The sequence below is a fragment of the Pyrus communis genome, chromosome 11 (genome assembly GCF_963583255.1).
Source record: "Pyrus communis chromosome 11, drPyrComm1.1, whole genome shotgun sequence".
Taxonomy (NCBI): domain Eukaryota; kingdom Viridiplantae; phylum Streptophyta; class Magnoliopsida; order Rosales; family Rosaceae; genus Pyrus; species Pyrus communis.
This window is the reverse complement of record NC_084813.1, coordinates 13,263,469-13,276,899: the sequence shown is the minus strand read 5'-3', so window position 1 is coordinate 13,276,899 and position 13,431 is coordinate 13,263,469. Positions and strand designations below refer to the sequence as shown.

The following is a 13,431-nucleotide window of genomic DNA, read 5'->3' as shown; positions in this document are numbered from 1 at the left end:
GTCTCGCCGGAGAAGGTGACGGAATATTCCGTCAAATCTGACGGAATATTCCTGACGCCGTTAACAGAATCTGTCAAAACTGACGGAATATTCCTAACGGCGTCAGTTGATGCCGTCAGTGTGCGCCACACGTGCCTGCGCGTGGCCGGCGCATGTGGCCGTGCCTTGGCCAGCGCGTGGGGGCACGTGCGGCGGAGGAAAATTATTCTAAAAATATGGTTGTGATCCTGAGGTTGTGTAGAGCACGATGGTATATTCATTTGTCCATTTTGAGCAATGTATGAGAAGTTATTACGAGAAGTTGGTTATGTGCTTTTAAATTAACGTTTTCGTAGTTATTTCACATATAGGTGATTCGTATCCCGAGGACGAGCGTGCACACTCGAGGCAGGGGGGCTACGACCCGTCCACTTATCAGTGAGTGGGCTTTTGGTTTTCCGTATATACCTATATACATTTATATTCCCAGAAATTAAATAAAAAGGGTTATTTGTTTTATGCCATGCATCATATGAATGTCGTTTACGCATCATCGCATGTATTAGTAGTGGCATACATATATATATGCGTATTGGGTGCTGTGGATGCACAGGTAAGTGCCAGGTAAATGTTATTCATATTTACATTCAGCAGTAGTTTGAGATGCTTAGAGAGCTCATAACCTGCACCCCCGGTGTTAGTACTCCTGCCCTGAGCAGGGCACAGTCCTTCACGTGATGTTCACCTCCCGCACCATATGCTCAGCTTGGATCCAAGCTAGGTGCACAGTCCTGTCGTACAGACCACATTAGGTGGTTCCGACTCGTAGGTGACCCGCGATTATTCGCACAGCCTTCACGTGATCGTAGCACTAAAGCGTATATATACGTTACACCCAGTCCTGTCGTACAGACCATTTTAGGTGGTTCCGACTCGTGGGCAGGTTCAGTTGTTCAGTTATTGAGTTTGAGATTGGAGCTCTATATGCAGCCGTACAGGTCACGTTAGGTGACTCCGGCTGCCAGATGTTATGCTATTGATGTGATTTATACCTGAGCACTTGCATATCATTATGAGGCTGTGACATGGCATATCTTGAGCATAATCGGCATACCCTTGAGCTTGATTGGCATATCTATACATACGTATATATGTTTATTTTCTGGGAAGTATACAGGTTTTACGGCGAGGGGTTAGAATGTATTTTGCTAAATGGTTTTCAAAGAGCTTTGTTTTTGCTCACTCACGCTTTTGTTTTTCTCCCCTCCAGGTTCTAGTTGCTTAGCAGTTTCGGTGGTTTTCCCAGAGGGCGTCCCGGCATTTCTGACAGATACTCACCATTGTAGGGTTACCTTCGGGTGTACTATTGTCGTATCATTTTCTTTGGACTGCTGTAGTCTTGCTCTGAACTTAGCGTTTCACTTACGCTAGCACTTGTCTTAGTACTTTGTATGCTAGTTTTTAAATTATTCGTACTTTTACATTACTATCTCATTAGCTTCCGCACGTGCACATGGCTACGTCACCTTCATGTGACGGCCAGCACGCCCTGATCTCGGTCGGGGTGTGTCAGTTTGGTATCAGAGCGTAGGTTTGGCAGTCATGTGTCCTTGTGAGTATTTTAATGGTTTGGTGTCTTCTGTCAGAATTATGCCGCCTCGTCGGGAACCACGTCATTCTTCTGAGTCTAGCTTCCCCGATGTTGCTCAGTTGGGGGAAGTTATTGCTACAACCCTTCAGTCAGTGATGCGCCCTCCCCAGAGGACTCCTCTGGAAACTATGTACAATCTGAAATTGGATAAGTTCAAAGGTAGTGAGGGTCACGAGGGCGCAGAGCGGTGGTTAGAGCACATTGAGAAGACTTTCCGTGTGTTGCATAATCAGGGGAACCTTCTATTGGAAATGTGCCCTAAAACCAATCATATGATGATACTTTATGGACATTTCACATGTTAAACTAATCTAGTTTAATGTAAAGGGCAAAGATTATTGTTTGAGCCGTCTCATATAAATGTTATATGCTTAAACGATAAGTCCAAGGAATATGTGATTGGAAGAATGCAATCTAAAGAAGTTAGATTCATGAGACCATTCTTTCGTTGACACATCCTAAACGTTCCTGATCATAGGATTGTCAATTGGGCATTGACAGTCCGTTAAGATCAGTACGTGCTATGTCTTCTCTCAGGGAGAGTGACTAGTCTCGAGTCATTGGTGTGTGTGACATCAAGACAAGTACGTAGGTGCTCAATAGAGAATGAGTTCACTGAACACGATCAACGAAGAGTTCTCATATTCATGTCACATGAGAACTCATGGTTGGGATAATGCAAATTAGTCTTTTGACCTGAGGCATCACAGTTGTCTTGTGGTTAGGTCCTTAATCTTTGATTATGTCAAAGTCACTCCATCAGGAGGGTGTCCACGGCATCGTTGGGGTTAAGCCACTTAGCCATGGAGGCAAGTGAATGCGCAACAAGGGATCTCTAACCTTCAAACTGTTTGAGGGAGAATACTCTATGATATGATTTAGAATCTCTAGCCAGAGTATGAATGAGATTTAGGAATGTGTTCCAAATCACATTCAAGGTAATCATATAAGCACAAGACTCACATTGGATAGTAGACATGAATAAACTATCAAACCAAACAATGTGGTCAAGAGTATTGTATTAGAGAAAGACCGTATTGCATTTGTAATCCTAAAACTGAATAGGTTCTCCACCTCTTCTGATTAGCTTGGGTAACCATGACATGCTGCTAGGCGTCAACCATGGTTTGTGGAAGCCCTAAAAGTGTATTATCACTAACGGGAGAATTGAAAGTAAGTTTCAATTCACAATCGATTTGAAAGAGTTTGAATCGCCCACTGCCTCGCTAAAAGGAACCTAATGGATCGTACACCGTGTAAGGTAGAGATTGAAGATTCAACGGAGATGAGTAAGAATAATTAAATGGTTTAATTATTTATGGCAAGGATTAATTAATATGATTATTAATCAAACGAATAAGTTCGTTAAAAGACCACGGGATAGTTTTGGACCTTAAGGCCCAATGGGCTTCGAACGTCAAGTCCATTGACTTAAGTTGTATGACAACTTAATGAATAATGATTCACAAAGGCACAAATAGCCCAATAAATCCCATATGGCCGGCCATTTAGAGGAGGATAGTGAACTTGGCTTAATTGCAAGTTTGCCACTCCATTGTGAGGTGGTATAAAGACATCTTTATAGCCATTTCATCCTTAGGGTTTTCTTAGGAGTAAAGATGAGAACAAAAACCTCCCTTTGCTCTCAAAGAGGCCGGCCACCCTAGAGGAAAACATCTAGCAATCTTACTTCCTCTAGGTCACTCATTTCTTCTACAATATGCCTTGGTGTGGAGACTTAGAGGTTCTCAATTTTGGGAACTTGGAGAAACCTTTTCATCTATCCAAATCCATGGATCTAAGATGCAAGGAATGAAGGCCTTCTCTTTGGGTGATTAGCCTTTGCTTATGCAAAGAGGAATCTACAAAGGTATTGATTTCTCAACTCACTTTGTTTTGAGTTGAGTCTTGGTTCACCTATCTACTAGGCTTTGAAGTTCATGGGTTAAGTTTTATTTTTGAGTGCATATAAACATGATTCCGCCTTTTAATTGTTAATTGCATGTTGTTGATGTTGCTCAAATGAACTTGTTTTTCACAAATCTTCCTTCAAGTGGTATCAAGAGCCTAAGTCTAGTAGTTGGTGAATCCTTTTGGGTTTTGTAGTTCATAGTTTGTGATTTGAATGTTGTAATTGTTACAAGCTTTATTCTTGCTTCTTTGAATGTAAATTTTGTTAGAAAATTTGCCATCTCAAATGTTGTAGATGTAGTTCATATGAGCATGAATTTTGGAGCTAAATTTTGGTGCCATGTTTTTGGGGAAATTCGGCCAAATCCAAAGGGTGGATTTTTGGGTTCTTGTTTGACTTGTTAAAAGTGTTTTAAAGTGACTTTTGGAACCCCTATGTACCCTAGTATGGTTGTATGTTATTTCCCTTAAGTTTGAGTGGTTTTGGTATGTTTTTGGGTGAAGAATGTTCATGGAGCTCTTATGGGTTTTCATGGATGTTCTTCATTGTTCTTGATATGTTCTTGCCAAGAACAAAAGGTTTGGTGTTTTGATTCAAAGTTTTGATTTATTTCATAAAGTTTTTGTTTTGAAATATTTCTTATGTTTAAATATCTTAGATATTTTTTTTGAAAAATTAAAGAAATTTTAGTGGGTAGGTGTGTAATGATTTATTCCATTTCACCCACCCCACTTACAAAAACTTTGAAATTTTTTTTTAATACTTTGCTTCAATGGCCGGCCACCCTACTCAATTAGGGTCCTTGTGGGGCTTTTATGCAATTACATAAAGTTTTGATACTTTTGTGTATTTGTAGTTTGACCCAAAAGTTTACGTTTTTACGTAAAGGTCCAAAATCACTAAAAGGACAAATTGTTTTGCTCCTTTAATGAAGTTTTAGCTTTTGTGGAAATTTTTGGGTTCTAGTTGTAATTACATGAAGTAGTGGACTTTTGTGTTTTTACAAAGTGACCCCAAAAGTTTTTGTTTTAACATAGTGACCCAAATTGTTGTGGTCATTGTTTTTGGCCCAAAACAAAATGAGAACAAAAATTGTTTTGTCTCTTTAAATGAGAATTGGATTTTCATTTCATTTAGCTCCATTTAAATCAATTCTATGGATACAAAAACCAAATGAAAATGTTGCATTCAAGTTTAATTAGTTAAAGCGTTAATTAATTAAAGAAAGGGTGATTATGAACCTAAGCCTACGATAATTGAGCTATGTGAATATCCGTTTCAAATTTGTTTGAACCATGGGAATGAGTAGATTAAATTTTGGTTGTAATTTGATATGATCAATTGTTGTAAAAGAGCATAAGCTCTTCTTTACTTTAAAGTAATTTGATTTGATCAATTGTTGTAAAAGAGCATAAGCTCTTATTTACTTTGAAGTACTCCTTTCTTGTTTTATTCGATATGCATGAAATTGGAGTAGTTGGGTCCAACGCCCAATAAGACAACACACCTTAATGTGATTAAACGTGTAACTAAAATCAATCACCATCCCTAGACCGAGATTCAACACTAGGCTCGTGTTGAATCGAATCAAAGGTTCATAGTCATCCTAAGGCCCAAGGCAACTATATAGTCCATCAATGAATGCAAATCTTATGTTAGTAGTACCATATAGTCTTGCTTTAAAAACCGTTTTAAAAGCATAGTGGGAGTATTATATACTACTAAATCAATCATATGGACCAATAGTTGTAATAGGACCAAAATGTTTTAATTGGATTAAAATGTATGTTTATATGTGATGAGACCTAAAACCCTTAACAAACCATTATTAAGTTGATAAGCGAGAGATGCTTTGAATATCTCTTTGTGGCCTTCCACCGTGGTGGGCTCCAATCGTTTGTGACTTGTACACCGGCTTCACCCTATCATGGGGGAGTACAAAGTGCATGCTTACACTCAGGAGGAGTCCATAAACATATGATGAGGTAAGTGTAGGCAACGAGGATGGCCGATATCATATCATTGTGAGGCTATTCTTGAACCCCTTCATGAACTAAGCATGGTGGGAATAACTTAACTAAGTGCAATGGTGCCGATATCGTATCATCGTGAGGCCACATTCTCTAGAGGCCAAACTAGATGGGTAATTACAAGAGTTGTAAATGAGTAAAGTGTTATTCTCTCATCATTGTTTTTGCTAACCGATATCGTATCATCGTGAGGTGGGCTTGGTAATGGTGAGTCTCCCATACCCCGCTAAGAGTTCAACAAAACTCTCGAATTCCGATGAGGGATATGGAATTTGCTAAAAATAGTGGGTGGTGCTATTTTGATTTAAAGACCCGGATCAAATAGCTTAAAATCAATCAATTTATATTCGTTATGTATTTGTTTACCAATATATTTGCAAAACGCTATCCAAAACTTGACAAAGAAAAACCGAACACTTTAGTTTCCGAACTTGGTACCACAATCCCATAGATTGTCTTGAATGGATTGTAAAAGTGCCTAAGTAGTCTCATCCTCACAATCTTCCTATTGATAATGTATCAATGGAAGAACATGTTAGATAAGTCTACCACGAAGAGGACAATGCAAACTCTAGTGCTTGTCTCTTTGTTACACGAACAAGGAACTTGAGAAGTAAGCACAAGGGCATGGACACTTTATGTGCCATGATTCTTCACTTACAAATTGTTGTATGAAGAAATGAGAGTTGCCTTGAACAACTCTTGAAAGTTTGTAATTATGTTGAGAACATAATGGTTGGTTGACAAAAATAGTCCATCAACATGGACTTATGATGATTTTGAATCATTGAATGTTGAAGTGTCAAAACACTTAACGAGACGGAAACTAGGCAAGGACTTCACCTTTGTGTCCCTATCCTAATGGTTCACTAAGTTTATTGTAAACTATATAGTGAACAATAACCGCACGCTCTCCAAATCGTTTGATGTGTATAACACATTTGAAATAAGTTTCAAGAGAGATAGTGGGAGTTTAGGGACCATGACTATTGTAGTCAAAAGGGAAGTCAAATGAAGAAGGCAAAATAACTCCAAGGGAACAAACTTTCTTTATGAAAGGATGGACATTGGAAGGGGTATTTGCAAGAAATGTCTTGCAAGTGTCAAGAACACACCTTTCGAAGGTGTTGTAAAATGTTCTTGAATAATTCAAAACAGTTGGTTCTTCTACTTGAATACATGATTCTATATTAGCAACTATGTTTTACAATTGTTGTAAAAGTGTGCTAATAAAAAGTAGAAGATTAATGAGAGAAGAGAAAGTACTTCACATTCGGAAAGTGAATAAAATATAGATCCCTGCGAAAGCGGATTGTACTTACTTCCTCATATGAACTACCAAAGAAATTGGAAAATACTAAAGATTGTCTTTACATTCCAATTTTAAGGAACTTAAATCCGTCACTATAGTAGAGATGGATAAATGTTTTGTTTGACAAAACATTGTTCTTTATTAATCAATAATTAGATTATTGTAATTTAATTGGTTGTCTCTATAGTAGAGATGATGTGGTAGTTTAACTGTTTAGAATACGATGATGCTTAAAACCCAAAAGGTTGCAAGGTAGTGACTAATCCCAACTGAGTTGTGATACCTCTAAAACATAAGTTACGAGTTGGTCATAGATGGATGCTTTGGATCGTTAGATCCGGATCCAATACCTTCTTGTTAAAATTGTATAGAGGCGAAATGTTCGAATCTTTATTCTTTTGGAAAGAAGAAAGAATCAAAAAGTTGTTGAGGTTAATTCACTTAGATATTAGTGGCACTTGTCCACAACATAATACTACTCATGCTGTATGACATTCACCGAAGATCACTCTCGGTTGGACTATAGTTTATTTTGAATAAACACAAGTCCGAATACTTTGCAAAAGGTTTCAAAGAATTCAAGAAATGTAAGTAGATGAGTAAGACGTCTAAAGTATTTACCTCCTTAGATTTGATCCAAGGAAAGATAACACTTTAGATGAGTTTCCTTGAAAGATATCAAGGAAAATAGCATCATAAGATAATGAATTTCTCCATTAGGAGAAGAACGATTTTGAATAAAATTTAGTTCGTTGGATGTTATCTATTACCCATATATAGGATATATATACTTCTAAAACAATATGATTGTCAATTAGAAGATCTTCCAAAATTTTCATAACTCCATAAGATGTAGTTGGAAAGAAAGACAAATCTTAAACATGTTAAGATTTGGGGTTGTGTGCTAATAAGCAATATTTGTTTGATATGATCAACAAATATAACAACCTAGTTCCTACACCACAAGCTCCAAGGTAGTCGAGAAGGATTTATAAATCGTCTCAGTTGAATGGTTTGAACTTTATGACTATGTCATAGAGTTACACCTCTTAATTCGAAAGAAATAAAAATGAAAATCCTTATGACTACACTTAGTGGGAGCTATAAGCATCTTATGAGAAAAAGGATCAAATCGTTTGATTTCTCATAAAGATGTAAATGAATCTTTTGTTTACTAGGTTTACAAAAGATTAGTGGGAGTTAATCATATTCCTAAATTTGAATATATATACATGATATATATTAATTTTGAAAATGAAAGGAATTCTTCATCGTTAAAGTTATGACTTTAAACATTCTATAATGATAGAATGTATATGGGAGATATAGTCTATGGGATGGAAATCTATAATGATATATTTCAAGATATAATTGGATTATATCAATCCCTAAAATAGACAAGAGATGCTAGGAAGTTTCTCATATGATGATAAACTTCAATTAGAATGACAATTCTAGTGAGACTAGGAAGTTGTTCTTCTCAAAGGGAATGTACCCTTTGACTCCCAAAGAAATAATGCGTAAATAGAATCCTTTATGCATACGCAGAAAGGTGATTTATGTATTTCATATTGTCTGAAAACATTGATATAAGTTGTACCTAGAACGGTACAAGATGATATCAGTGCAAGCCCAGGATCAGAACCATGGCAACTGTCAAGTGAATCCTTAGGTATTTAAGAAATACTAAGGATGGATTCCTCAAGAATGAGGAAGAATTAGAGTAACGTAATGGAAGCATAAATGTATTAGATTATGAATCTAATCCATCATAGAATACCTCTTCATTATGAATGAAGTGATAATGAGATATCTCTTTATTATGACTAAAAGAGATATTTGGGTGGAAACGTTAAAAGTAATGACTTTAATGTGTTCCATCATGTATGCAAAATATATTGCCATATAGAAGCTTACAACATTGTTGTTTGGATGGGAAAGTTCATTTATGAACTCTCCATTCGGTTCCAACCAGAAAGTGTATGACACTAATGGGGCGATAGCTCAAGCCAGGGAATCAAGGTCTCATCAAGGTCCGAACTCAAATGAGAGACTGAACCACATGATTGAGAATCATGTATAATGGTGACGTCGTTATTCTCAAGGTTGCTTCTATGGATAACATATAGATATCCATTGTCTAGGCCTACTACTCAGCCATTTATGAAATGACTACAGAAGAGGTATCATCACTGATGACTAAGCTGATTGGCTCTAGTGCAAGTGGGAGATTGTTGGAAATGTGCCCTAAAACCAATCATATGATGATACTTTATGGACATTTCACATGTTAAACTAATCTAGTTTAATGTAAAGGGCAAAGATTATTGTTTGAGCCGTCTCATATAAATGTTATATGCTTAAACGATAAGTCCAAGGAATATGTGATTGGAAGAATGCGATCTAAAGAAGTTAGATTCATGAGACCATTCTTTCGTTGACACATCCTAAACGTTCCTGATCATAGGATTGTCAATTGGGCATTGACAGTCCGTTAAGATCAGTACGTGCTATGTCTTCTCTCAGGGAGAGTGACTAGTCTCGAGTCATTGGTGTGTGTGACATCAAGACAAGTACGTAGGTGCTCAATAGAGAATGAGTTCACTGAACACGATCAACGAAGAGTTCTCATATTCATGTCACATGAGAACTCATGGTTGGGATAATGCAAATTAGTCTTTTGACCTGAGGCATCACAGTTGTCTTGTGGTTAGGTCCTTAATCTTTGATTATGTCAAAGTCACTCCATCAGGAGGGTGTCCACGGCATCGTTGGGGTTAAGCCACTTAGCCATGGAGGCAAGTGAATGCGCAACAAGGGATCTCTAACCTTCAAACTGTTTGAGGGAGAATACTCTATGATATGATTTAGAATCTCTGGCCAGAGTATGAATGAGATTTAGGAATGTGTTCCAAATCACATTCAAGGTAATCATATAAGCACAAGACTCACATTGGATAGTAGACATGAATAAACTATCAAACCAAACAATGTGGTCAAGAGTATTGTATTAGAGAAAGACTGTATTGCATTTGTAATCCTAAAACTGAATAGGTTCTCCACCTCTTCTGATTAGCTTGGGTAACCATGACATGCTGCTAGGCGTCAACCATGGTTTGTGGAAGCTCTAAAAGTGTATTATCACTAACGGGAGAATTGAAAGTAAGTTTCAATTCACAATCGATTTGAAAGAGTTTGAATCGCCCACTGCCTCGCTAAAAGGAACCTAATGGATCGTACACCGTGTAAGGTAGAGATTGAAGATTCAACGGAGATGAGTAAGAATAATTAAATGGTTTAATTATTTATGGCAAGGATTAATTAATATGATTATTAATCAAACGAATAAGTTCGTTAAAAGACCACGGGATAGTTTTGGACCTTAAGGCCCAATGGGCTTCGAACGTCAAGTCCATTGACTTAAGTTGTATGACAACTTAATGAATAATGATTCACAAAGGTACAAATAGCCCAATAAATCCCATATGGCCGGCCATTTAGAGGAGGATAGTGAACTTGGCTTAATTGCAAGTTTGCCACTCCATTGTGAGGTGGTATAAAGACATCTTTATAGCCATTTCATCCTTAGGGTTTTCTTAGGAGTAAAGATGAGAACAAAAACCTCCCTTTGCTCTCAAAGAGGCCGGCCACCCTAGAGGAAAACATCTAGCAATCTTACTTCCTCTAGGTCACTCATTTCTTCTACAATATGCCTTGGTGTGGAGACTTAGAGGTTCTCAATTTTGGGAACTTGGAGAAACCTTTTCATCCATCCAAATCCATGGATCTAAGATGCAAGGAATGAAGGCCCTCTCTTTGGGTGATTAGCCTTTGCTTATGCAAAGAGGAATCTACAAAGGTATTGATTTCTCAACTCACTTTGTTTTGAGTTAAGTCTTGGTTCACCTATCTACTAGGCTTTGAAGTTCATGGGTTAAGTTTTGTTTTTGAGTGCATATAAACATGATTCCGCCTTTTAATTGTTAATTGCATGTTGTTGATGTTGCTCAAATGAACTTGTTTTTCACAAATCTTCCTTCACCTTCCTATGGAGAGGTGGGTTGAGACAACCTCATGGTTTCTGGATACGGAGTCTGCAGCCTGGTGGGAACAGGAGCTTCGTAGGTTAACTCCAGCTCAGGGGACTGATTGGAATGTTTTTAAGGATTTGTTCAAAAGAAGGTATGTACCCCCTGAGTACATTGATCGTAAGAAGCAGGAGTTCACCGAGCTGAAACAACGGAAGATGACGGCTAATGAATATTATCGCAAGTTCACTGATCTGTCCCGCTACCATCCTGATGTTAATGGTAATCCAGCAGAGATGCTTCGTCTTTTCCATTTGGGCACCAAGAAGAGGTGGCGTTCGATGGCGACTACTACACACTATGAGTCTTACCAGGATTTCTATGAGATCTTGTTGAGGATTGAGGACTCTGAGAACATGTCGAGCGACAGTGATGAAGAAGAAAAGGACGGCAAGCAGAAGAAAGATGACAAGGGAAAAGGTCAAACGTCGCTTGAGCCTCGCCAGACTCAGAACTTCAAAAGGGGTGGTGCTAGTTCGAGTTCTTCTAGCGGTGGTTTCAGTGCCTCTGGACAGGGACGTGGAGGTAGGTTTGCTGGAGGCGCTCGAGGCCAGAGACAAGGTGATGGTGGTCGAGGCAGAGTCCCAGTTTGCCTTAGGTGTAATAACCGACATTTCGGCGAATGCAGGCGTGGCAACAGTGGTTGTTTCACGTGTGGGCAGATGGGACATAGAGCGGCGAATTGTCCCCAGGGTCAGCAGCAGAAGCCGCAGCAGACCTTTATGCCGCCACCTGCACCGATTCTGCAAATTCAGGGTCCGATTAGTTATGGTCAGGCAGGTAGAGGTGGTGCCTACCACTACCAGGGTGATGCTGTTCCCTATGCCTCGGGATAGTACCAGTATCCCCAGGACCCGTATTCACAGGGTGGTTATCCCCCATATCCTAGCAGCTACATGCCGTATCCTCCAGCTCCAGTAGGTGGCTCTTAGTGGTACCAAGGAGGACAGTATCAGCATGATGAGATTGCCACTAGTAGTGCAGGGTCTTCGAGACAGTTGGGTCAACCCAGTCAGGGGCGTGGAGCTCAAGGTCGTGGTGTTCAGGCGAGCAGAGGTCGCGGCGGACGACAGCAGGGCCAGGGGCATATTCACAATATTTCCCTGCAGGATGCTCAGAACAACCCGGATCTAATTATGGGTACGTTAAACATTCTTGGTTATTTTGCTAGAGTTTTAATTGATTGTGGAGCTACACATTCCGTTATTTCTCATACATTTGCTCAAGTGACGCAACCTCGCCCCACACCTCTAGGGTACGATTTAGAGTTCGCTATGCCTAGAGGAGAGAGATGTTTGGTAGATTGTATGTGCCCAGGTTGTCCAGTGATAGTAGAGGGTGTTGTTATGCCAGCTGATCTTATCCCGTTAGATATTGTTGACTTTGATGTGATCTTGGGCGCGGATTGGTTGCACCCCAATCGTGCCAATATTGATTGTTACGGGAAAATAGTTACGTTTTGTCGTCCTGGACTACCTGTGGTTACTTTTGTGGGTGAGCAGAGTGGGGTGAGACACGGCGTTATTTCGGCTTTACGAGCGAAAAAGTTGTTGTCGAAAGGTTGTCAGGGGTATCTAGCTCATGTGGTGTTAGATGAGGCTGTTCCTAACAGAGTTGAGGATGTGAGAGTGGTCAGACACTTCCCTGATGTTTTTCCTGAGGATTTACCTGGTTTACCCCAGATCGAGACGTGGAGTTCACTATTGAGTTGCTTCCAGGTACTAATCCTATTTCTTTGACTCCTTATCGTATGACTCCCGCTGAGTTAAGGGAATTAAAAGTGCAGTTGCAGGAATTAGTGGATAAGGGGTTTATTCAGCCTAGTACTTCGCCTTGGGGCGCTTGATAGGAGTATATTTAGGTGACTTACTTAGCTTGTTTTCGTGCATTTATATTGGTAATTCATAGTTGTTTTAGTAGTTTAAGCCATTTTCGTGTGTTTTTAGGTTCATATGGCTAAGGAAGCAAAAAGATGCATTTTGGAGCATTTTGGAGCAAAATTGGACTTGGAATGGATAGCTTATGTTTGGAGCAAAAGGAATGGACGAAATTGAAGGATTCCTAATCCATTACAGCCACATGCACCCATAATCATTCACACCTTGCAGCCACATGCATTCACTCTTCATAAATCAGCCACATGCACATTCAATCATTCACACCAAAACCTTGCACATGCAATCCCTTTAATTAATTCAACCTAGCTGTCATTGCACATGCATTCACTCTTTAACCCACATGCATTTCCACCCACATGCACTCCCATTCTTTAATCCATTCAGCCACAAGACATTATCATTGCACCACATTCAGCCATTCCACATGCTATTTCCACCCACATGCACTCATAATCATTCAACCAACTTTGCACATGCATTCATCATCATAACCTAGCTGTCATGTTCCCTCTTTTTCACCTATAAATAAGCATCCATTGCAGCCACAATTCAGAGACCCTT

At 39.1% G+C, this 13,431-nt stretch overlaps 1 protein-coding gene across 1 annotated transcript; it reads left to right on the top strand.

Moving 5' to 3' along the window:
- The first annotated feature begins 1,581 nt into the window (after positions 1–1,581).
- On the top strand, positions 1,582–11,808 carry LOC137709030 (uncharacterized). The gene is made up of 2 exons (XM_068448177.1): positions 1,582–1,789; positions 10,985–11,808. The coding sequence occupies exons 1-2, from the start codon at positions 1,582–1,584 to the stop codon at positions 11,806–11,808; spliced, it is 1,032 nt and encodes a 343-aa protein (XP_068304278.1).
- Positions 11,809–13,431: the final 1,623 nt, after the last annotated feature.